The sequence below is a fragment of the Panthera onca genome, chromosome F2 (assembly GCF_046562875.1).
Source record: "Panthera onca isolate mPanOnc1 chromosome F2, mPanOnc1 haplotype 2, whole genome shotgun sequence".
Taxonomy (NCBI): Eukaryota; Metazoa; Chordata; class Mammalia; order Carnivora; family Felidae; genus Panthera; species Panthera onca.
Window position 1 is genome coordinate 26,399,355 of NC_138356.1, and position 26,886 is coordinate 26,426,240.

The 26,886-nt window shown below is 40.8% G+C and overlaps 1 protein-coding gene across 3 annotated transcripts in view; it reads left to right on the top strand.

The window, feature by feature from the left end:
• ZFHX4 (zinc finger homeobox 4) overlaps window positions 1–26,886 on the top strand; it is a 183,383-nt gene that overhangs the window by 151,162 nt on the left and 5,335 nt on the right. For all 3 annotated transcript variants that reach the window (XM_078441794.2, XM_078441797.2, XM_078441796.2), the window contains exons 6-10: window positions 6,775–6,891; window positions 13,130–13,263; window positions 13,546–13,746; window positions 14,518–14,635; window positions 15,176–20,623. In XM_078441794.2, the coding sequence (XP_078297920.2) occupies window positions 6,775–6,891; window positions 13,130–13,263; window positions 13,546–13,746; window positions 14,518–14,635; window positions 15,176–20,623 (6,018 nt within the window). The remainder of the gene's footprint in view (window positions 1–6,774; window positions 6,892–13,129; window positions 13,264–13,545; window positions 13,747–14,517; window positions 14,636–15,175; window positions 20,624–26,886) is intronic.

Here is a 26,886-nt window from a genome sequence, read left to right on the forward strand (position 1 = left end):
TTAAAAAAAAAAAAAAAAGTAGTGGTCAGAGAAGTTCTCTGAGGAAATGACAGGTGAACTGAGTCCTAAATAATGAGAAGGAGCCAGAGTCTGGGGAAATGCCTTTTAGGTAGAGGTGGGAAGAAGTTGGTCATGTTCCAGGAAGAGAAAGACAGCTAATGTGGAGAGGTTAATGAATGAGTAGGGGAGTGGCATAAGGTGCATTCATAAAGGTAGCCAAAAGCCTGGTCACTTCAGCCATAGTAAGAAGTTGGTGCATTATTCTAAGTGAAATAGGAAGTGTGGCAGGGTTCAAGTAGGAGAATAGCTTGCTTTTATTAAGATGTGCAGCATAAGTTATAGGAAAGCAGGAGCAAGTCTTATCTCATTATTAAACCATTTCAAAATCCAGGTAAGAGATGAGGGTACTGACAATGGAAATCTAGAGAAATAGACAGATCTAGTGTGTACTAAGTGTTTTGGAATTTGAGATAACAGAACTTGCTAATAGATTGTATGCCGATGAGAGAAAGAGAAGAGTCAAGGAAGACTCTTGCTTCGGTCGACGGTGGTGGCACCATTAACTAAGATGGAGAGATTGGGGTGAAACAGAGTGAGTTGTGTTGAGGGGGGGCCAAAAGTTAAAATTAGGCACATGAAGTTGGTATATCTTCTAGACATCCAAATGGAGATATACATTTAAAGTAAGGGATCTGGATGCTATCATCTAGGAAGATTATTATTTTTCCTCAAATTAAACTCTCTTTGTAGATAGAGAAGACAATAGGGCTTCAGGCCAGCGCTGGAGACACATCAATATTTAGATTTTTTTTTTTACATTTATTTATCTGAGAAAGAGTTAGGGGGAGGGGCAGAGAGAGAGAGAGAGAGAGAATCACTAACAGGCTCCATTCTGACAGGACAAAGCCCGACCACAGGGCTCGATCTCACAAACCATTAGATCCTGACTCAAGCCAAAGTCGAAAATTGTATGCTTAACCAACTGAGCCATCCAGGCACCCCTCCAATATTTAGATTTTAAGTGGAGGAGGCCTCAGCAAAGGGGAATAAGAGGGAACTTTCAGAGAGGTAGAACAAAGTCACAACAGTCTGATGCAATGAAATTCAAGAGGGGGGCTTTTTTTCAAGGGCAAGGGCATAGTAACTTCTGCTGAGCCAGGTTAAGTAATAATGCAGATGGAGAAGTGGTCACCGCATTTCACAGCATGGAAGTCCTTGGTGGCTCTGCGAAGACCAGTCGATTTGAAGCCTGACTGGAGAGTTGAATAATAAATGTGATTTAGTAGAGAAAGAGAAAATGCAAACAAACAAACAAGGCCAAAATCAAACAAGTACCTTCTTAAAGTTTTATTGAAGGGAAATAGAAGAATGGAATAGAATCTGGACTCGTCCTTTTCTTCTCATAATTTTGCTTCCTAAATTCAATTTAGTGTTCCAACTACTAAGTACTGCCTGACTTCTGTATTCCAGGCACTGTTGGGACGCCTGGGTGGCTCAGTCGGTTAAGCGTCTGACTTCGTCTCAGGTCATGATCTCACAGTTCATGGGTTCGAGTCCCGTGTCGGGCTTTGTGCTGATAGCTCAGAGCCTGGAGCCTGCTTCTGATTCTGTGTCTCCCTGTCTCGCTGCCCTTCCCCCATTTACAGTCTGCCTCTCTCTCTCAAAAATAAGTAAACATTAAAAAAAAATTATATTCCAGGCACTGTTCTAGGTGCTTCTGGCACAAAAATAAACAATATAATTACTGTTTTCAGTAAAGATGTACCTATTAGGGGAACTAGGTTATACACAGATAATTTTCACATCTTAGGGTCAGGTTTTTTTACATCAATGCATAAGAAAATAAGAGCAAAAAATAAATTTTAAAAAATTCAAAAATGTATCTAGAACCATTAATCTTTGTTCAACATTCAGGGAAGAGTTTTTGGAGAAAGAAGTAATTAATAACACTAGTAATAACATGGGTAGCATTTTTAGCACTTACTTTGTGTTAGGCTCTGCACTGACTGATTTTTATTCATTATCTTAGAACAAACCTATGAGGCAGGGGTTATTAACCTCATTTTTATGGATGATGAAACTGATATTTCCCATGCTGTGCTTGAAGGAAAAGTGGCGGTTATACAGTGGAAATAAATTGTTCTAGATAAGACAAGAAAATATAATGGCATATCTTACAGGGGAGGAGGAGGGCATTAATAATGGTTACATGTTTCTAGAACAGTGGGTTCACGAAATATGGCCATTGGACCAGTAGTACAGCATCACCTGGGAACTTAGAGATGTCGAGTCTTTGTTTTAACAAGTCTTCCATGTGATTCTGGTGCCCTAACGTTTGAGAAGACTGTTTTCGAAATTAAGTGCTGGGCAGGAAGGAAAGAAAGATGAGAGTGGGGTGGTAGATAGGGACCTGGTATCTTGAAGATATTCTTACCATGTATGGAAGACTGAGCTTTTAGATTTTAGATACTCTAAGATTTTAAGTGGGGAAGTCGGGTTTAAATAGATCAAACTGAGGATAGATTTGGTTGGAGTAGGACTGGGCAGAGAGACAATGGGGGAGTTCAGGAAAGAATTCTTATAAGCTAGGTATCTAGAGTAGATGCTCAATAGCTAAAATTAAAACTAATATATAAAGTGTTTAAGTTACTCTCCTCTGCTTCCTCTTTACATGATTCCTCCTTGGGCTTAAAAAGTATGCAGTGTTTTCCTCAGACAACTCAGAGGGTTCCCAAACCTAATTGTATAAAAAAACAATGGGGACCAAGCACAATTGGCTGGTGCTTAGATCAGAGGGCTACTACCGAAATAGATTTGCTTAGAAATTGTATAATTTTATAGAATAAATTAATAGTGATTTTCCAGTCATTTTTTATTATTCAAATGGAAGTATTCTAAGCTAGTTATTCAAAAACTTTTCTTTCTTTGAAATATAGTTTATGTGTATGTGTAGAGTAACTTATAAGATCATTATGTTAGGTATGATAAAAATGCTAGGGGAAGTTATTGTAACACACTTGAAAAATATAAGACTACAGTAGTATTTTCTCTTCTTCCTAGTATTTTGAAACATTTAAAAACAAAAAATGTACTATCACTTATTTGAAAACTGGGAATGGAGCACCTGGAGGACCCAACTCTTGATTTCGGCTGAGGTCATGATCTTATGGTTTGTGAGACGGAGCCCCTTGTCGGGCTCTGCACTGACAGCACAGAGCCTGCTTGGGATTCTGTTTCTTCCTCTCTGCCCCTCCCCCACTCACGCACACATCAGTGTGTGCTCGCTCTCTCTCTCTCTCTCTCTCTCTCTCAAAGTAAATAAGTTTAAAAAGGAAAGGAAAGGAAAGGAAAAGAGAGGAGAGAAGAGAAGAGAACAAAAGAAAAGAAAGAAAAGAAAAGAAAAGAAAAGAAAAGAAAAAAAAGAAAAGAAAATTGGAAAGTTCTACAGGACCCAAATGCATTTTAAACTTAAGTACATTCATGTCATAAAGTTTAACATATGAATAAATACTGTATTTTTATACTCCGTAAGGCAAAACACTAATTAAAAATACATGTTCTGTAAATACAACAGTGTTATGAAATGTTATAATACTTTCATTATTGTTATTTGTAATCTGTTAGTGAAGAAACCTATTGAAAATGAAAACTGCTTTAACATCTTCATTTTGGAATTTTGTATAACTTAGTGTCTTTATTTTGGAATTTTATGGATTGGAATTTTATGGAATTTTCCTTCGTTTTAAGGCATTCCTTTAATACATTAGTATTACATATGAATACATTAATATAATATACATATTTTGTGTCCTGTAAAGCATCTTATATTTTACGGCATTTTACTGTTGAGGTAAATGTGGTACTTGAAAATTACAAAGTAGACACTCCTTCCCTTAACCCCAGATCCAGCCTATAGTTTTCCTAGAGAAAGCTGTTTCTCCTCATTAATATTCTTGACTCTAAAGTCTATTTATAGAATGAATGTCAAATTTATTTCAAAAGCTCTCTTTACGAATGAAAGTGAGGCTCTTTTTTTTCTGGCTGGTATGAAACTTTATGGTGTATATAAGTCACCCTTTGATTATTTTTTGCGTGATCAGAAATTTGCAAAGTTCTATGGCTCCAAAGAGCCTACCTGTAATAAACAGCTTGCGCCTTCCAAACCACAAAACAGGTCTGAATTGCTTGCGCATTAGAGCTAATTGCCTGCCTACTTCAAAGGAAGAGCCAGAAAAGAGAGAGGGGAAAAAAGTCACAGAAGCAGAGGCAGTGCGGGCAAATCCGCCTCTAGAGGTTATGAGTTGTGGCCTGGAAGAGTCAGGCCAAGTTATGGCCTCAGAACTGCTGTTTGCGATTAAGTTGATGGGGAGAGTCTACCCCACAATCTTTCCCTGCTGCTGACACAGAGTCTTTGTTCACATTCAGATTTCTCAAACTGTTGCCAGGGTCAGGCTGAGGTCAGACACCACAGTGATGTATAGAAGAGCATGTCTGGGAATTTCTCTCACACTTAAAACACATCCTGGAAAATGAAGAAGACCCTGCGAAAACCGTCCGATGAGACCCAGATTATACTGTAGTTTTGTCTTTTAGTGCCTTCATAAGTTTTGTTTTCTTCTCCTGACATGCTATGTTTTATTAATGTGAGTTGCGATAGCCCTTACAATTTTATGTCCCCTCAAGATAAGGACACTCAGTAGCACTCTGACACTTCATTTTCCAGCCCTGGGGGAAAGGTCCAGTAAATCTACTCAAAGAAGTGTTGCATCCCTTCCCCAGGACGAGTTGAAAAGTAATTGCCATGGGCTGTCGTAGGTGGAGGGCCTGACACTGGATGTCATGTCACATGTGTGCACTTGGCAGGGAAACAGCCCCATCCAGTCATGACCTCAGCCTTCCAGCCCCCCAAACCAAACTGGCCACGGTCCCCACCCAGGCTGGCCCCTGCTGGGCTGAGGGAGCCTGTGTTTGATCAGTAATTATCGCTGATGGGGGGGTGAAAGCAGGCTAGGGCCTTAAGAAGTGTTGATTCTCCCCTCTTAGAGGAAATATTTCACAGGTATTTGCCTGAAAGGGAAGCTTCCCCCACAGTCCTCAGATGACTGACCCCCTCCCCCACGGACCTCAGCTCTGCTTTTGTGCAGTGGCAGAGTGCAACTATGGAATAAATGGATTTGTGTGGTGCCTTTGAGGACTCACAGTTGAAACAAATTCTTGTTTCAAATTTATTAAATGCCCTTGTTTTCCCCTCGGCTTTTTGGAGTTTCCCCATTGAGCCCAGAAGTGCCCCCTTCTGTTGTTTCCTGCTCGCACAGTTGTAGAGCAGGGCCGGCCGGTGAGGCACTAAATAGCATTTTTTTTTTTGTGCTCAGCTGCTACATATGACAGTGGATATTTCATTCTGCTGTCAGAACGTTATTAATAAAACATGGGGTATGGAGAGGGCCACGATTTCCCCTTTCAATCACTATAGCATTTGCAATGAAAATTTTATGCAGTGTGTAATTTTCAGTTAATGCTTGACACTTAAAATGTCCGCAGCAGCGTTTTGTATGGTTATTGAAGGGTTAATTGTATCATGTTCTCTGCATAAAAGCTCTGCTTATCAAAAGCAAATAGAAGAGTGTATGCAAATGTGTGTCGATGACCTTTTGCCTTTCCAGGGTTAATTTATATGGTCATTAAAGATTTTATGAAATTGAGCAGCCTGGTGCTTCAAATCCCATTTTACCTTCTTCTCCTAATTTATGTAATTCCTACCTGAACAGGGGAATATGATTTTTATTTTTTGTGCTGCAATGAAAACAGCATGCCATGCTGTGGGGAGTTGCGAGTCTGGTTATCTGGCATTACTCAGATTGCTAAAAATTCATTAAAATGTGACATCAGCACAGTGAGAGACAAATGATCGCAGGATGAAAGAGAACAGTGGGCCTTTCACGGATTAGTGCTACACAGACCCAGCATAGAGGCTAACTGCATAAACAGATTAATCCACCAGCAGCAGCATAGCTAAGATTTACAGAATAATTAAATAGGGTTGAGTTACTATGAGGATTTCCATGTAATCTAGCTGGTGTGAACCCGTGAATGAGGTGTGGGGTGACGTGGTTGTCATAGAAGAAGTATACCTTCTTATGTCCTGTACTCTGTATAGCTCCCCCTATAGAAACACACACACGCACACACACACGCGCGCGCGCGCACACACACACACACACACACACACACACACCCCAATGTAACTGAAGTTTTGAGATCCTACTCTGACAAATTCCAAAAAATTCCCCTGGGGCCTGGGGACTGAAGACAGGGGTAGCACCTGTCCTACATTTAACCCATCACGATCACATTATTTCACCAAGAATTTTTCCCAAGAATTGGATTTGTCCTGTCATCGGTCCAAGTCCACAGAAACAGTAGGCCTATGTAGTTTGTAGTTTACAAGTTTCTACTGTTAAGAGGACACGATTGCTGTGCACCTCTTGTTAAATCTTTTCTAGCTTGGACCGTACTTAAAATGCTTTCTCTTATTCTAATTTAGCACAGGCGCATTTCCTCAATGGGTGTGAAAGAAGTTCCCTTAGATGAAAATTTGCATTGGTGCAGTCAGCAGGTTCTAACAGAGACTTTGGAATAAATTTATCTTCTCTTTTCGGAGTAAATGTCTGCAGACGATTCACAAAGAGCACTGCTTTTCCATGGTCACGTTGATTTTAGTGTGCACGTTTCTGGGGTTTTCAATCCTACTGACTGGTCTGTTTTTCTTGACAGAAGAACAGAGTGAGGAGGCTGAAGGAGCCGGCAAGCCTGCCTCAGTGGCAGAGGATGACGAGAGAGACACGTGTGAGAGAGACAACAGTGAAGGCAAAAACTCTAATAAAGATTCTGGTAAGATGCTAGCATCCCTCACCTTTCTCCCCCCACCCCCCACCCCAACCCCGCTGACCCTCCCCCCCTCCCCCGCCATTCCCTGCAATCAGCCCTTCCTTCACCCCCCACCAAAGCTTATTAAAAGCTTTTATTCATTTTAAACTGTCTGAACATTCCCACTACTATTCATTGCATGTGCATTTTGCATGTGATTTCTATCAGTAGCCTCCCATTGACCTATTTTTAATCATAACCATCTGACAGAATAGATGTGGATAAGTTGAAGAATATTACAGGACGACCAGCAAGATTATTTTTTAATCAAATCAGTTTGTGTGCTTGTAATTTTTTAAGCGCCTTTCATTAATCTTAGCTATACTTGTGATTCCTCTGATGGCATATTAATTTTTCATAAGCACAGGATTAGATATCACTTGAATTTTTTTCATTCAGTCACATGCACCCCCCCAAACCACGTAACCCTAAAAATAAATGTTATTTTTCCTTGCTTTTTTACAACCTACACTCAGGAATTTGCTCTTTTTAAGGGCATCTATTTGAGGCATTTCAAACAAAATCCAGTGGAAAAGTTTACAGATGATTCAGCCTAAGAAAGAGGAAATATCATTGAAAAGGGATTAGGTGCTGGGTAATTTTGATCTTCTAGAATAGACAAATCCCAGTAATGAAAGCTACTGTCTTTGAAAACAAACCTTCGTGTCATGACATTTACTTGTGCACAAACAAACCCTAGGCCAGCATCTGGTGTGGATACCTAAGGCTTTTTCTGTGTTTGATTTGGCAAATATATGACTTCATCCATGCTTTGTATGTATGAGATGGAAATCTATGGTCGCAATGAATATTACATTGGCTACTTTTGCTGCACGCTATACCTAGTTTTATTATGTTGGACTCATTGAAGCAGAAGAAGTGCTGAAACGGGTTCAAGCCTATTAGTTTCAGGTACTCATCTATCTTTTCCTTGAATTCCAGTGACAGCTGCATATATAAAGAAGCTTGTTTTCACTATGAAGACATTGGGTTGTGCAAAAGATATCATTTTTGCGTGCAAGTTTGTTTAAATCTGAATTATCCCATATTTGTCATTCGGTCTTTGCATATCTAAGTTTTGCATTCCCTTCAAAAATTATTTGAAGGGCCTCTCTGCTTCTTACCCCACGTCGTTCAATGCTGAATTTCTCTCAGGAGTCCAGTGGGAAAGCACCACTTAAATTTGCGTCTAGGATGCAATGGCTAACATATGATCCTAATTTGATTTAAACAAAGAGGATCTGAGGTTGGTATTGAGCCTAAAGCAATGTAAAAAAGGTGCCATAGCTGTATATTAGTAAGCTGGCTCCTGAGGTTACTGACAAGGGGTTTGAAATACCTCGTGATCGGTTAAGGTCAAGGGTAGTGCCATCCAAACCTCATTTGAAAATAATTGGAAATAGCAAGGTAGTCCAAGGATGGACCTCATCAAGGCTAACTGCTTGACTACTTCAGGGACGGCAGGCCTCTGTCCGTGCTCACTGGAGTCCTTCTCACAGTCGTCCCCAAAGACATTGCAAAGCATATCCCTCCCATTCTTTAAAAGAATGTGTGAAATACACAGATAGCATATTAGTGTTTGTTAAATGCTCATGTAATACTGGCACACGACATTATGCTTGGTTGTAAATATCTCATGCCTTCCAAAGGAGGGATTCTGGGAATCTCTTGAAAACACATCCAAGCTCACCATCAAGGGAGGAGTCTTATTTGGAATATACCACAGATGCAGGGGCTGTATCTCCACCAGCAGTTCACTGCCCTGTATAAATAATGGACTCAATCACTCCCTAATGGCCTGATGAGTCATTGTCTTCTTGAGCGCCTAATTGTACCATCTAGACAGGGCTTCAGCTTCTGGGAGAATACAGAACGTTGCATAATGTTAGTTGTTTAAAACTATTTTTTGTTCCTGCAGAAATTCCTCCCCAGGTGTGTCTGTAGAGATGAACGTGGAATTTAAGCACCAACTATTAGCAATTACTACCATGCAAATATTTAGCCGCAAAACCTCCTAGACGTCAAGACGGTTCTTGTAACTGACAACTAACGTGAACTTTCAACAAAGTTTTCCACTTTTTAAGTTGAATCTGATTAAGTGAAAACGTTATTACATGGGTTTTTCCTTATAATATTTCTAATGATTGAATAACCACTTACGTCTCTATTGGCTTGTTTCTTTATGCCGGTGATAATTGTCAAAAAATACCAGCAAACTTATACATTAATGACTATCTTAAAATGTTAGATGGGAAAACAGTGTGGCCCCACTTTAACACAGAAATTTTTAGACAGGAAGGAATCACCACATGTTAGGAAGACCATGTTTGTGTAAGCTGTTGTGCTGTGTTGCTGACATTAATCTCTAGGACTGGAGCTTTCAAGATGAGACTTGGCAATATGCAAGTTATATTTGTTGAATATTCATTCATAATAGAAAAGCCTCATAATGCCTCATTTATATTGTCATTTAAATCTAGTGCCACTTTAGATTAATTATAATCCAAATTATAGCTCTGTGCAGTACAAGAATTAATATAGAGTTTATCCAGATTAATACATTTGCATTGAAAATGTAATATGTCTCTGCCATGGCTAAGGGGACCACTTTTTAATAAGGGAGTAAACATGAGGAAGGATGGAAATTAACCTTCATTATTGCAATTAAAATTATCCTTTCATTCCGGCCTCATTAGAAAGAATACTGTACCAGTAATTATAATTTAGAATTATTTGTAGTTGAATAACATCCTTTGTTATATTCAAGTTTTATAACAGTCAAACTTTATCAAATACATTGATTGATAGATAATTACTCAGTTTTTTGTTTTATTGGTTTTTTTCCAGATTTGTTTTTGAGTACATATATGCTATTGGATTTTCCTCACTTATTATGAGTATAAACCACTTTACAACCTTCTGTATTTTAGGGATTGAAAATTATTAAGTAGGCAGCATCTGAATCAAAATGAATTATGTCATTTTTATATTAGCCATCTCATGCAAGCTAAATAATCCCATAACTGACAGATAATCATTGGCTCATCTATTTGGCAGTACTTATTTGTAATTAGATTTCATTTTTTAGTTTAAAATGCATTAAAATGGCATTGTTTTTTGAGAATATTGGGATGTCCTTAATAACAGAAAAATGAATTGTGATCTCATTTCAAAATTTTGTCTCGGGTAACAAACAGCGTTTAGTTCAAATAAAGTTGCGGACATAAACTATGAGTAATCACAAAACTTAATCAAAACCCTCCAAAATTGGCAGGCCCTTGTTTAATATATTTCTAGGATAAGACAATTCAGAAAAAGATCCCAGAGTTGATGCCCTACAATTTATCACGGAGGCCATAATACCTGAGATAGCACCCCTTTGAGTAGAAAAGGCATGTGTGCATAAAATGTAACTTCCATCATCTTTGCAAATAATCTTGATGACCTCCCTTATCCTCAAGAGTCTGTTCTTGTTATGTTATTACATCTCAGTTTTCTCTTCTTCTTCTTATCAATGGCATCTATTTCTGGGGTGCTTGGCTGTAAATGGGGGGAGGCAGCCTTTATTTATAACTTTTTAATTTAAAATAAGATGGTCTTTAGGAAGCTCCTAACTTACATTAAGATCATGGTTTAATTAACTAAGTTAATTAGCCAAAAAATATTGAAGCTGACACATATATTGGGTGGAATACTATAGCCAACAGTGACAGCAATGGCTATGAAGTAATGGCCCTAAAATTTAACTCTTTGCTTCCTTGCTACAACACGGTATGTTACTAAATTAAAAAACAGTAGAATATACTGTTGATGAATATTAACAGTATAATATATTGTTGATGAATATTAATAAGGTAAAAATAAGAACATGGATTATTTATACCAAATATTTTCACCAACCTATAGCAAATGTAGTAAATTGTAAAATTTACTTAGTAAAATGTTTCAAACCATGAAAGCAATATTTTTGATCCTTTATAGTACTAACATTAGAATATATAAGCTTATGAAAACAAGGCCATAGCTATAAATTTAATAGATTTAGAAGTTTATGGGAGGTTTATTCTATAGCTGATGTTCCGTAGGGCCCGCAAGCAACCAGAGTCATGGAGATTATCTTTTAACTGGCGTGTGACAGTTTTTGATAGCATAGGGAATTGGACCAACTTATTATTTGGTCATGTCTAATTCTACCACGTACACAAAAGAATGATAAGGGAATATGACATAGTATTACTCTTTTTAAGGGAATGTATTCTTACTCATTAATAAGGAACTCTTTAAGAAAACTCTTTCAGTTCCACAGGAGAAAGCAACTGGTAGACATTTGCTGATTTAAATGCAATCATTTTATAGAACTTGATCTGACACCATAGGGAGTAAGTTTTATTTGCAAGATACTGTATAGCATAGTGTCTTCCTAATGTTATTTTTCACACTTTTAAAACAATAGCAAAAAGGCTGTTTTGAGAAGGAAAAACATATTTTTTGATGCCAGAATTAATTCTGAGATAAACATTCCTGTTTTTGACCTAACTTTTGGATATCAAGTACTTGGGTATTGTTTAATCAATGGAATGAAATCCTTCAGTCAGTCTCAAATTTAAGTTCATTCAAATACAAATATGATAAATCATTTTTTTCAAATATTTACAAAGAACCTAAATTTCTCCAAGGCACATGTATATACAGGACAAATGAACTAATTCAAAGAAAATCTAATGTTTGTAAATCCAGAAATCAATAGCAGTGTAATTTGTTGAAACATAGTGCTAATTCCATACCTACCACAAACCTCGAGGGAATAAAATTATTGTCGTTGTGTCATTTAACTTCTATTTTTTTAAATTTTGGTCTCTTCAGAGTCACCTTACTTTTAAATTTCTTTCTGAATGTGAAATTCCTAAAATTTATATGGTAAAAAACACGCATCTCTATTCAGGTTAGAAAAAGAACATATTTTTTGGTTCGTTTTTACTTTGTTTCCATAACATCCTTGACCTTATTTTTAAATTAAAACTGGGTTATTTTGCAATAAGGTGCAATTTGTTCATTTATACGAACCGTATGTGGATTGAAAAAAAATCAAGATAAATCTTCATGCACAGCATACAATCAGATTACGCCTAGACTCTATATTTACGCGGGGTCTGATAGCAATCAATGGTTTAGCTTCATTGCATTTCAAGATGTATTTGCACCCAGTTGTCCAGTGATAGTGTCCTCACCCTGGAAATAATTTAGTTGCAAATTGACTGGAAGATGGTGAAAATTGAAAGTTAAAATTAGAAATACTCATAATAAACAGCAGAAAAAAGGTCAGATGATGCCGCGCTATGATGAGATTGGAATGGATGGTAAATGAGGTTTTGTGTTTGTCGTGAGATGTATGTGACATGCCTACCCAATGTCGCTGTAATATCCAGCCTCACAGAGGAGATTATCGGGAAAATTGATGCTGGAAAGAATTTTCTGTTAGATTGGGAAATTAGAATTGCACTCTTTTCTTTGATGTGTGTGAAGCCCCCTGCACATTACATTGTTCATCTAGGCAAAATTCTAAACCATCTTTAACACCGAATATTCGGATTAACCTCATAAAACAATTGTCTTCTTGAGATCCGGGCCATAATGTTATGTTTACGGCCAACTGCTGAAACATCTGAAGTAAAACGTAAATCGCAAAAAGCAGCGACAGATATGTAATTTTTAAATCGTATACACACCACGTAATAATATTAGCTTAGTTTCTGAATTATAACTAGTCAGTTCTTCTCAGTATTTTGAAATGTTTTCAGTGTCCAAGGATTTTTGAAGAAAGATAAGTAATTAAATGTTAGTCAAAGGAACTATTTTCCAAGTTAGCATTTGTGAATGGGAGTAGATTAGCTTTAATGTGATAAAGGCATCCTGAGACACCAGAGAGCATGTGTTCTGGATGAATCTTTCAAGGTCACCTAGGGTTATCTAAACATGAGACAGAAGTACATTTTAAAATATATTTATAAAGTCCACTTAGTAGATAAAAAGAAGTGTGCTTTTTGCCTTTTGAGATTACCATCATTTAAAAGTGTTTGTTCAGTCATTTTAAGGATTCAGTGGATTTAGAGTCAGAGCTATTTGAAAAACATGTCATTTTTCAGAATTTGATATTGCTGGTCTTTTAAAATTGAGGTGTTCTATTCTTTTTTTTGGGAATCAGGAATAATCACACCAGAAAAGGAGCTAAAAGTCAGTGTGGGAGGGGGGACCCAGCCACTCCTGCTGGCGAAAGAAGAGGATGTTGCGACAAAAAGATCAAAACCTGCAGAGGACAACAAATTCTGTCACGAGCAGGTAGATACGTTTCTTCCCTTTGCTGTGTAAACCTGTTTATTATTATTATTATCGTGGTTACTGTTGTTGTTGACTGTTATTATTATCATCATTGTTACTGTTGTTGTTGTTGTTGTTGTTGTTGCTCCTGAGGGTTATAGAGCCCCACACGATTTCATGCTGTTGAAGTGTATGTAGATACTGTGATCAGCAGCATAACGAACTCTTGGTGTTACTTCTAATGTTCTGAAGTCATCCGAGGGCGTCAACTAACAGCGGCCATGTTTATTCCATATTCTCCAGTTCTTTCAGTGTCCTTATTGCAACTACAATAGTAGGGACCAAAGTCGTATCCAGATGCATGTCCTGTCACAGCACTCGGTGCAGCCGGTCATCTGCTGTCCGCTCTGTCAGGACGTCCTCAGCAACAAAATGCACCTCCAGCTGCATCTGACGCATTTGCACAGTGTGTCTCCGGATTGTGTGGAGAAGCTGCTTATGACAGTAAGGATACCGCATGTTGATGCACGTGTGACATGTTCTCTGCAAGAGTCTCAGTGCAAAATCTGTAATTGTTGGTTGAGGAATTTATTTTTTCTGCCCACTGAAAGCTCTCTTACAGACTGTGTTATGGAAATCACAACCAAGCCCCATTTGTTCTCTCTTTTGCTTCTGGAGGGGAAAAAAAAAAAAAAATGATATAGGGCATAGCTTATTCAGGAGCAAATTTTTAAAATTTTCTAAAAGTGTTTATTTTTGAGAGAGAAAGACCGAGAGCGAGCAAGGGAAGGGGAGAAAGAGAGGGAGACACAGAATCCGAAGCAGGCTCCAGGCTCTGAGCTGTCAGCACGGAGCCCGACGCGGGGCTCGAACTCACAGACCGTGAGATCATGACCTGAGCCGAAGCTGGACGCTTAACCGACTGAGCCACCCTGGTGCCCCTTCAGTAGTGTATTTTACCGTCTTACTTTTTATCGGTTATGTTAACTAAATGACTCATGTGGGCGTGCGGAGTTTCAAAATCTCTTGGTTATCATTTTAAAACAACAGACCTACAAAAACCTTCAAATCGTAGTTTAAAAAATAAAAGAAGAATACAGCATCGCAACACCATTGATCTAAAATTCAAAGGGATAGCCTTGGCCTGTAAGATCCCCAAAATGTCCCCGCTTTCGTTTGGAAAAATGTTAAGTGGGTTATGCTCCTGCCAAATGCAGATGTGATGGAGTCTGATTTCTGGGCTACATTTGACATGAACACCTGTGGTTCTCACAGGTGCCTGTGCCTGATGTGATGATGCCGAACAGTTTGCTACTGCCAGCAGCTGCCTCTGAGAAATCGGAGCGGGACACATCTGCAGCCATCACAGCTGAGGCATCTGGGAAATATTCAGGTACGCCAGCCTGGGAGCAAGATCTAGGGGAAAACACGCTCAGGGGCACGCATTTGTGGGGACGATCCAGGATTGTAACTATCAAAGGTTTTTGTTTGTTTGTTTGTTTGTTTTTAAGCATAGAGGGAAAAAACTGTGGTGTTTCCAAGAGTAACATTTTCCAAGGCATATTTTGGATCTATCTGTTCATCTGTTACTGCCCTCAGGGGACTTAAGTGTCGATGACCAAGAATAGTCTGTGTGTCCTAATTCCTGAACACTGAGGTTATGGCCCTTGATATCATGCTGATTGCAGCATACTGTAATTACCTTTGACTTGCCTTTTTTCCTCTCCTGAAATTCCCTGAGGTCGGGGGTGATTTCTTGTTCATGCCCGGCACCAAGCACAGTGCTTGGCACATAGTAGTTGCTCAGTAAATATTTCTTCAAAGAATCAACTAAGCGGAAATCTTTAGAGGTTCCCACCTAACGATATTTACCGGCATTTAAGCAGTAGGCTTTCTTCCGGTAAGCGACCTATTTGTGCTTTCTTCTACACAGGCGAGAGTCCAGTGGATGACAAAAGTGTGGCAGGTCTTGACGATTCAAAGGCTAGCGTGGAAATAAAGAGTGAGGAGCAGAAACCAACTAAAGAACCCATGGAAGTGTCAGAATGGAATAAAAATAGCAGTAAGGATGTGAAAGTCCCTGACGCTCTCCAAGACCAGCTGAGTGAGCAGCAAAAAAGGCAACCACTCTCGGTGTCGGACCGCCACGTTTATAAGTATCGCTGTAACCACTGCAGTCTGGCTTTCAAGACTATGCAGAAGCTTCAGATACATTCCCAGTATCACGCGATTCGGGCTGCGACGATGTGTAATCTCTGCCAGCGTAGTTTCCGTACATTCCAGGCTTTAAAAAAACACTTGGAAGCAGGCCACCCCGAGCTGAGTGAAGCTGAACTTCAGCAGCTGTATGCCTCCTTGCCCGTGAATGGTGAACTTTGGGCGGAGAGCGAACCTATGGCACAGGACGACCATGCCCTGGAGCAGGAAATGGAGAGAGAGTATGAGGTGGACCACGAAGGGAAGGCAAGTCCTGTAGGAAGCGACAGTAGCTCTATTCCTGATGACATGGGCTCCGAACCAAAGCGGACCTTACCTTTTAGAAAAGGGCCAAATTTTACGATGGAAAAATTCCTGGATCCATCCCGCCCGTATAAATGTACAGTGTGTAAAGAGTCGTTCACCCAAAAGAACATTCTCTTGGTCCATTATAATTCAGTTTCTCATCTGCATAAGTTGAAGAAGGTTTTGCAGGAAGCCTCCAGTCCTGTTCCGCAAGAAACCAACAGCAGCACGGATAACAAACCCTATAAGTGCAGCATCTGCAACGTTGCGTACAGCCAAAGCTCGACACTGGAAATCCATATGAGGTCCGTGCTCCACCAGACGAAGGCGAGGGCTGCCAAGCTGGAGCCGAGCGGCCACGTGGCTGGTGGGCACGGCATGGCGGCCAACAGTAGTCCCGGCCAAGGGATGCTAGATTCCATGAGTTTAGCGACAGTAAGCAGCAAAGATGCCCACTTAGATGCCAAAGAATTAAATAAAAAGCAAACCCCGGAATTAATCTCTGCCCAGCCTACCCATCACCCACTGCAGTCACCAGCACAAATCCAGATGCAGTTACAGCACGAGTTACAACAGCAGGCCGCGTTCTTCCAGCCTCAGTTTCTCAACCCCGCCTTTTTGCCTCATTTCCCTATGACCCCAGAAGCTCTGTTGCAGTTTCAGCAGCCTCAGTTTCTCTTCCCATTCTACATCCCTGGGACGGAGTTCAGCTTGGGGCCAGATCTGGGCTTGCCCGGCTCGGCCACGTTTGGCATGCCCGGCATGACAGGAATGGCTGGATCCTTGCTGGAAGACTTGAAGCAGCAGATTCAAACCCAGCACCACGTTGGCCAAACTCAACTGCAAATACTACAGCAACAAGCACAACAGTACCAGGCCAGCCAGCCCCAGCTGCAGCCCCAGAAGCAGCAGCAGCAGCAGCAGCAGCAGCAGCAGCAGCAGCAACAGCAGCAGCAACAGCAGCAACAGCAACAGCAACAGCAGCAACAGCAGGCAGCAAGCAAATTATTGAAACAAGAGCAGACGAGCGGAGCCAGTTCAGACTGCCCTGTCCTGAAGGACGGGCCGTCTTACAAGGAGGCAGAAGAGATTGCTGAAAAGCAAGAAAAGCCAAAGCAAGAATATTCCAGCGAAGGCGAAGGACTCAAAGAAGGCAAAGACCTCAAGAAGCAAAAATCCTCGGAACCCTGCATCCCACCGCCCCGAATAGCTTCGGGGGCCAGAGGAAATGCAGCCAAGGCTTTATTGGAAAACTTTGGTTTTGAACTGGTCATCCAGTACAACGAAAACAGGCAGAAGGTACAGAAGAAGGGCAAAAGTGGTGAAGGGGAAAACACTGACAAACTGGAATGCGGGACGTGTGGCAAGTTGTTTTCCAATGTTCTTATCTTGAAGAGTCACCAAGAACATGTCCACGGGCAATTTTTTCCATACGGAGCACTAGAAAAATTTGCTCGTCAGTACAGGGAGGCCTATGACAAGCTGTATCCAATTTCGCCATCTTCACCAGAAACGCCACCTCCTCCCCCTCCCCCGCCTCCTCTGCCTCCAGCTCCTCCGCAGCCTTCTTCCTTGGGTCCCGTGAAACTCCCAAGCACGGTGTCCACTCCTCTGCAAGCACCACCACCCACTCCCCCTCCGCCACCACCCCCGCCCCCTCCCCCGCCCCCTCCCCCGCCCCCTCCCCCTTCGGCTCCCCCCCAGGTCCAGCTGCCTGTTTCTCTGGACCTTCCACTCTTTCCTTCCATTATGATGCAGCCCGTGCAGCACCCGGCACTCCCTCCCCAGCTCGCCCTGCAGCTGCCCCAGATGGACACTCTGTCTGCCGATCTCACTCAGCTTTGCCAACAGCAGCTCGGAATAGATCCCAACTTCTTAAGGCATTCTCAGTTCAAACGCCCGCGGACAAGAATTACCGACGACCAGCTAAAAATCCTGAGGGCTTACTTTGACATCAACAATTCCCCGAGTGAAGAGCAGATCCAAGAAATGGCAGAGAAATCGGGCCTCTCTCAAAAAGTTATCAAGCACTGGTTTCGAAATACGCTTTTTAAGGAACGGCAGCGAAACAAGGATTCACCCTACAACTTCAGTAACCCTCCCATAACTGTTTTGGAAGATATCCGAATTGATCCACAGCCCTCCTCTTTAGAACATTACAAATCGGATGCGTCGTTCAGCAAAAGGTCTTCTAGAACGAGATTTACCGACTACCAGCTTAGGGTTCTCCAAGACTTCTTCGACACAAACGCTTACCCAAAGGATGATGAAATAGAACAACTCTCCACTGTTCTCAATCTCCCCACCCGGGTGATTGTCGTGTGGTTCCAGAATGCTCGTCAGAAAGCACGCAAGAGTTACGAGAACCAAGCAGAAACGAAAGACAACGAGAAGAGGGAACTCACTAACGAACGGTATATTCGAACAAGCAACATGCAGTACCAGTGTAAAAAGTGCAATGTGGTTTTCCCCCGGATCTTTGACTTGATTACGCATCAGAAGAAGCAGTGTTACAAGGATGAAGATGATGATGCCCAAGATGAGAGCCAAACCGAAGACTCCATGGATGCCACCGACCAAGTGGTGTATAAGCACTGCACAGCGTCTGGTCAGACGGACGCGGCCAAAAACCCTGCTGCCCCTGCAGCGAGCTCTGGCTCCGGGACGAGCACCCCCTTGATCCCGTCACCCAAACCGGACCTTGAGAAGACCTCTCCGAAACCCGAATATCCCACAGAAAAGCCAAAGCAGAGTGACCCCTCTCCCCCTTCTCAAGGCAGCAAGCCAGCCCTGCCATCAGCGTCAACCTCCTCAGACCCACCCCAGGCCTCGGCAGCTCCGCCACAGCCCCAGCCACCGAAACAACCCCCACTCGTCGGAAGACCTCCGTCGGCCTCGCAAACCCCGGTCCCTTCCAGCCCACTGCAGATTTCCATGACTTCTCTCCAGAACAGTCTACCTCCACAGTTACTACAATACCAATGTGATCAGTGTACGGTTGCCTTCCCCACTCTGGAACTCTGGCAGGAGCACCAGCACATGCACTTCCTTGCTGCTCAAAACCAATTCCTCCACTCGCCCTTCTTGGAAAGGCCCATGGATATGCCCTACATGATATTCGACCCCAACAACCCGCTGATGACCGGACAGCTGCTGAGTGGTTCTCTGGCACAGATGCCACCTCAGACCGGCTCCTCCCACGCCACGGCGCCCGCGACGGTCGCTGCTTCCCTGAAAAGGAAACTGGATGACAAAGAGGACAATGCTTGCAGTGAAAAGGAGGGAGGGAACAGCGGTGAGGACCAACACCGCGATAAGCGCTTGAGAACCACAATCACCCCGGAACAACTGGAAATACTCTATGAGAAGTACTTGCTGGATTCCAACCCTACCAGGAAAATGCTTGATCATATTGCACGTGAAGTGGGGCTGAAGAAACGGGTCGTGCAAGTCTGGTTCCAGAACACCCGAGCTCGAGAAAGGAAAGGCCAGTTCCGGGCAGTGGGCCCAGCACAGTCCCACAAACGGTGTCCTTTCTGTCGAGCCCTGTTCAAGGCAAAGTCAGCCTTAGAAAGCCACATCCGCTCTCGGCACTGGAATGAAGGAAAGCAGGCGGGTTACAGCTTGCCACCAAGCCCTTTGGTATCAGCAGAAGATGGGGGAGAGAGCCCTCAGAAATACATTTATTTTGATTATCCGTCTCTGCCGCTAACTAAAATGGATCTATCAAGTGAGAACGAATTGGCTTCCACAGTGTCCACGCCTGTGAGCAAAACCGCAGAGCTGTCGCCGAAGAATCTTCTAAGCCCTTCCTCTTTTAAAGCAGAATGTTCTGAGGATGTAGAGAATTTAAATGCCCCTCCTGCTGAGGCAGGGTATGATCAAAATAAAACTGATTTTGATGAGACTTCATCGATTAATACAGCGATCAGTGACGCCACCACCGGCGACGAGGGCACCGCTGAGATGGAAAGCACCACGGGAAGTTCCGGAGATGTGAAGCCAGCTTTATCTCCTAAAGAGCCCAAAACTCTGGACGCTTTGCCAAAACCCGCGACCACACCCACCACGGAGGTCTGCGATGAAAAATTTCTCTTCTCTCTCACGAGTCCCTCCATCCATTTCAACGATAAGGACGGCGACCACGACCAAAGCTTTTATATCACAGATGACCCCGATGACAATGCCGACCGCAGCGAAACATCCAGCATAGCAGACCCGAGTTCACCGAATCCCTTTGGATCCAGCAATCCTTTTAAATCCAAAAGCAACGATCGACCAGGTCACAAGCGTTTCAGAACCCAAATGAGCAATCTTCAACTCAAGGTTCTCAAGGCTTGCTTCAGTGACTACCGAACTCCCACCATGCAGGAATGTGAGATGTTAGGCAATGAGATTGGCCTGCCCAAACGCGTGGTCCAGGTGTGGTTCCAAAATGCAAGGGCAAAGGAAAAGAAGTTTAAAATTAACATAGGGAAGCCTTTCATGATTAATCAAAGTGGAACAGAAGGCACCAAACCGGAATGTACCCTCTGCGGGGTGAAGTACTCTGCCCGCTTGTCCATCAGAGATCATATTTTCTCCAAACAGCACATTTCAAAAGTGAGGGAGACCGTGGGGAGCCAGCTCGATCGGGAGAAAGATTACTTGGCTCCGACCACCGTTCGACAGCTGATGGCACAGCAAGAACTTGATCGTATCAAGAAAGCTTCAGATGTGCTGGGCTTAGCAGTGCAGCAGCCAGGCATGATGGACAGCGGCTCCCTCCATGGCATCAGTCTGCCGGCGGCCTACCCAGGACTCCCCGGCCTCCCTCCGGTTCTGCTCCCTGGAATGAATGGTCCATCCTCCTTGCCTGGATTTCCACAAAATTCAAACAGTAAGTCCTTTCCAGGAGAGTCAGACTAATTAATAAGTTAATATGAGGCAGCCGGTCACAGGTGACCAAGAACGGGGTACATATGGGTCTCTTTTCATTTCAGGAAGTGAAATCTTTACATTATTTGAAATATATATTTTACTGGCTATAATTAAGAACCAGAAAGTGAGTCAACCTGAACGTATACAGAAGAATAAAGACTAGGTGGGTCATAGCAGTGTCTCAGAAATACATTAATTATCTGTATCATTACACCCTTAGTTCTCAGAAGTATTCTTTTTCTATAATCATTTTAATACTGATTTCAAATGGCATTTTAGCACAAACGTGGCATAATATTCGATATACATATTAATAAAGCAAAGCATTAAATAATACATATTTTGGATCTTAATTTATGTTCTTTCCAAGGAAAAGTTTTGTTTGTTTTTTGGGTTTTTTTGTTTTGTTTTTTCTTCTTAAGTACCAGGAAGTTCAAAACTTCAAGGTCCTCTAGACACAGGAATTCACCTACGTTACACCTAACAGATAATAAACTTACCTTCAAAGTTTAATTCCTAAAAATATGACTTCTGTGATAATTTGCAATTTAGCATTGCTATAAGATTTTTATTTTTGTAGCATCAGTCGTTTCTTGTTATTTAAGTAAATTTAAGACCTTAGAAATATATTGATATTAACTCTATGACTTTCTATCCCCACCCCTACCCCAGGTCTATAATTAAGTTATAACTAAACTATAAAGTCATTTGAGGCAACCCCAGATGATGAACCCAATTCTGTGTTCATCAAGAGAAATAGAACTTATGCAGTTTCGATTTTGCGAATAAGAATAGGTATCCAATTATATTGGGTTGAAAAAGCTTGACTGTAGTGCACTAGGCAATCACACAGCCAAACTCACTGTTTTATATGTTATATAAACATTACATATTATGCAAAACAGAAACAAAAAGGTCCTCTTATAACTTCTTCCTTAAAGTACGTTTTATTTTTCAAATTCACAGTGATGTTTTTCATACAAAACAAAGAAAAAACAGCGATGTCTTCCTTTTTTACAAGGACATTTTGACATTATCTAGAATGAGCTCATTGCAAATCCAGAAAGTTTCTAAAACACACTGAACTGTTTTCATTTTCACAAATTGGACTTTTACATAAATTTCAAACTTTTCGATTTCATCTTTCTCTTATAAAATTGCCATGTGATTGTGGGAAGATACTCCTATTTTAACTTTCAGCTTGGGAGACATGAAAACAATGATATCGAATGGCCCCTTGCCCAACTGCTGTCTCCTCTGGGTCCCCCGTCCCGAATGACTAATTGGCATTGGAGAGAAGCAGAATCAATCTACACATATGGGAATGTGCTCAAGAACGATTCTGCAGTGGCCCTCCCTGTAACTCTCCATAACTATCATACCAACTACTTTGCCTCTAAGTAGTATTTTGGGCTTAACTATCTGGTGGTTATTCTTGGGGCCTTAAAATGTGAGAGCTATAATTGCATGTTTTGTTTGTACATTTATATTAAGTCAGATATAATTGTGTTTTTTTTTAATGTTTTATTTATTTTTGAGAGAGTGAGAGAGTGCAAGCAGGGGAGGGGCAGAGAGGCAAGGGGACAGAGGATCCAAAGCAGGCTCCTTGCTGAGGGCAGTGAGCCCGATGTGGGGCTCAATCTCACGAACTGGGAGATAATGACCTGAGCTCAAGTCAGACACTCAACTGACTGAGCCACCGGGGCGCCCGCAGAAGTAATTGTTTTAAGAATAATGCAGTGCTTGATTTTTTTTTTTGCATATGAATGTGTTAGTCTTCCAGTCCTGTGTCACATATCACTGTGATTATTGACACATAGAAAAAGGTCTTATGTGGAAAAACGCCTAGGATCAGTTATGTAAAATAGAGATTTTTCCACATAATGTCTGATGTGGAAAAGCTCCTATGGGCAGTTATGTAAAATTTACAGTTATGTAAAATATTAAATGAAGTATTATGAAAAATAGAGTATAATTTGATATTTTCCACGCACTAGGAACAGTTTAAGTGTCCGCGTTCATCTACAAGTCTGTTTGGATGGCTGCTGAGTGTGTAGCTACCCCCTACTGCTGAGTGTGTAGCTACCCCCTATACGGCAGCCAAAGCATCTTGTTTTCTCTCCACTGGATCACAGGCCTTGCTTGTAGAGCGGGTGCTTCCCTGACCGCCCTTCTGATTTGTCACTCTGAAACCGGTACCCAGAGGGCCTATATGAGAGAAGGTGAGAAGGGAGGAGAGAAATGTTTATGAAATACTTAAATAGCCTACCCTTTCTCCTCATTCAACTCACCATAAATATAATTTGCATCCTCCCCCCCTGGAAAGGTGGGCTCTGCGTGTAAGTATCAGAGGTGCAGAAGGATGTTGGAGGCATCTCTTCCATGAGCAGTATAAACGCATGGGGAACTGAGGAATCCGGTGCTATGAACTTGTTGCCTTATTCAATCGTGGGCCAAAACAGACCAGAGAGTGTTACAAAGAGAAAAGGTCCGTGAACGTACTTGCTAGAATTTGCAACTTCTCTTGCATTTGTTCTTGTTTGCTATGGATTTTAAACATTAACACAGCAGAGGTACCAGCAGGACCCTGTCTGAGAACCTCAGTTTCCCCACTTACAGTTCACATCAGTTTTAGGCTAATTTACCTGCAGTGGGTAATGCTGAATCTTTTAATTATCTCATAGGGTGGAGCTGGGGTTCTCCATCTTTCTATCATCATCTTTCTACTGTGTTATTTGTCATCAAACAAAAATCTCCCTCGCTTTATGGGAGAAGTAGACATACCAGCTAAGTGGAATCAAAAGGAGAAAATGACTTCCTAAGTAGAATATAGCTGTGTTTCTCACATGCCCTGGGCTCTTGCGACCAGCTTGAAATACATATATGAGCAAACTTTGAGCTTATGACATGTTCATCTTGGGCCGACATTAATGGGATTTCACTATAGAAAAAGCTTCATTTTAAGATACCCCATCCCTTTGAAGGCAAACCTGAGGGTTTTCATCCTGAAGAAATCACTAAAAAGGAACTCCACGGAATATGAGATGTGCCATAAAGTAATGTCTGATTCCAAAGGCTACACCCCAAATTTGATTTAAGTTGCAATGCATACGTTCAGTTTTAGTGTTTATCAACCTCGTTTCATCACCCATTTTATTCTATTTTGGGTGGAATGGCTCTTCTGGCTTACCAGCTTTAATGCTTACCTTGCTTCCAACAAATCTTCAAATTATTTAGTCTTTCAAGATCGTAAGAAGGCTCTTTCAGGAATAATATACATCATGCGTGCCTGTTTCCTGAATGATTTCCTGAATGATATTCCGACCCTCTCTTCAGTATTACTAATCACTATTACTCATTTGCTAGTAAAATGAATTATTTTCTGCTTAAAAAAATTCCACATTTGTCTTTTTCTATCATGACCAGATGCAAAAAGAGCAAGTGGCAATAGAAAAGCACATGCCTGTATACCTGGAAAACATTAGAAAAAATTAGAAAATTAGAAAAAATTAGAAAAATTTACATTTTGTCCTTTAGGATGTTGGCTTCCTTTGGCATTTTGCTCAAGATGATTAGAAAAATAACTTGATTTTCTATTTTTAACTTACTTACTTTGTCATTTTCAGCAGCGTCTAATTTTTATATCTTCCATTAGTGTTTGGAAATACTGTCTAACTCAATTTCCTTAAATGGAACTTTAGAACATGCCTTTTGCATTTTTCTCATACTTCAATATAATTTACCAGCACATTTGGGGTAAATCTAGATAAGAGTAATTTTAGCACAATTATCTTTGGCCCCATATACATAATAAGTTTTATTTTCACATCAAAAAGAAATTTTCCCTCTGGGAAACCTAGATCAAGGAAACCTGGGAAAATAACTATATCTAAGTTCATTGTGAGGCAAGTATTTTCTTCTAAAAGCATAACTTTCAGGAAGAGGCAGCTGTTTCAGGAGAATCAAACCAAACAAACTAATGATAATAGGAGACTATCTGCAGAAAAATGTTTATCTCTCAGCGAAATTTCAAAGAACTGGAGTAGGAGTTAGGGAACAGGAACGAAACATCTTTAGCACTAGAACTTGGTAACAGACTTGAAAATTACACATGCATTTAGTTTATAGTTGCTACCACTTATTCTGTATCAGTTTTTCTCTTCTGTTTCCGATGTTCATACGTCAGTTGGCTACGGCCTGTTTTACGAGCTTATATTTTTACTGTAGGCCCAATGTTCATTGTTCATTACCCTTCATTTGCATCTCTTCTAAAATGTTTACTTCATAGCCGATTATTTAACTCAGATTACTCCTCAAGATGTTGAATTCCTGAAAACCCCTGCTGGTCTTTGACTATAGGAGTTAGGATTGCTATCACGGTCTTCTAAAAATTTTCATGGCATTTCATTATATGATCTCTCGATAGGAATGCACAGACCCCATCTGATGGGAAAGGCTGGGTCCGCAAGTATTGATCCATTTTGTTTTCTAACTACCACTGCTGTTTTAAGTCTTTTAGTTCCTTAAAATTTCTCATCTTAAATTTTATCATGTCAGACAGGCAAGCCAGCAATTTTCCTAGAGGTAGGGAGCAAAAGCAGTTAGGTGGAGAGAGGTGCAATTGAATATGAAGTCTAGTTGAACTAGACCTAAAACTAAGGCTGGCTTCATAAGTAGGCAAAAGAGGCTGAGTACCAACCAACACAGTATTACTCTAGCAATGCAAGGAAGGTTCTTCTGTCCTTAATAAAGCTCCTTCCACCTGAATCACTCAGGCCTGAAATTCTATAATTAGATATTAATTCCTTTGACTTAATGAATTATCCTCTGTTAAATGGAAAATAGCATTGAATATCCTGAAATCAGAATACTATAGAAACCCCAAATTACTTAACCTAGTGTATAATAAGCCTTTTCAGAAATAGGTATATTCAAATCTTTGGTTCTTTTCTGGCAAATCAAATTTTATAGAGAGGCAAGTGGAAAGAAGCAAGGCCTAGTAGTGTAGGAATGAAGGCAAGGGACTTGAGGGTTTAGGTGCCCCCCAAACAACTCTATTGCTTCACAGTGTTCTTAGGGCTGGTCTGTGTCCCATGAATCTAAGAAGCCTATCACACCAAACTGGATTAAAGATTCAAGAATTCATTCATTCATTCCTACCATTCCTCTACAAATCTTAAACCATTTTCATTTAAATGTGTTTCCAGTGTGGCAACCATTCTTCTGTAAAATGTAAATACTTGCTATCAGTTTCTCCTGGAATACAATGTTATTTTCAAGTTCTTTCTTTCTTTTCTTTCTTTCTTTCTTTCTTTCTTTCTTTCTTTCTTTCTTTTTTTTTTTTTTGCATTTAAATATTTGTATTTTTTAACTTTTGAAATTAATTCAATTAGACAGGAACTTTGAGTGGCAGCTATAAAATTTAGTTTCCCCAAACCACATCTCCCATTGAGTCATAGATTTCTCTCTGTCAAGTCACCTAACAGCTTTCAGATTCAATTTTCTTACTTAAAAAAAAAAAAAATGGAATTTTTAGCATCTGTCCCCACTTACCATTGAGGATATCGGGAAACTGTTCTCTGACATGATGGAAATTCCTTAGAGATTATCACTGATGCAACTACAGAAATTATTCCAAAGCAAGTCAGAGAAGAGTTGGGTGTGGTAAGGTTACAAAGAAGAGCAGCCAGTAAGAAGCTAGGCTAATTGACAGTAATATGATAATGATTAGGGTCAAGCTGAGAGTGATGTTGAGGGCTTCAGCATATCTTGAACGTTAAGCCTAAGAAAGCTTTCTCAGCTGGGCGAAGAAGTCTAATCAAAGTTTTTTTTCCTAGCTGAAGAAATAGAAGCATGCAGTTTTTTAATCACTTGTTTTCCTTTCTTTCTTCCTTCGTTTCCCCTTCCTTCCTCCCGTCCTCCCTTCCTCCCTCCCTTCCTTTCTTTCCTCTTTTCTTTTCCTTTTTCTTTTTTTCTCTTCTCTTTTCTTTTTTTTCTTTTCTTTTCTCTTCTTTCTCCCAAATGTTGCATTTAGCATAGAGGCAAGACTGAACAATATTAAAAAGGTGGTTGTCTTAAATCTATGATCATTTTCTCCACAGTTGTACACTAATAATTTAAACTTGACTCACCTTCTGGTTAGTTCTTGCATCAACCCGTTAGGTCTCCATCACAGCCCTTGTTCTGATTGTTTGGTAGTGAGCATTACCTCCTTCGAGAACA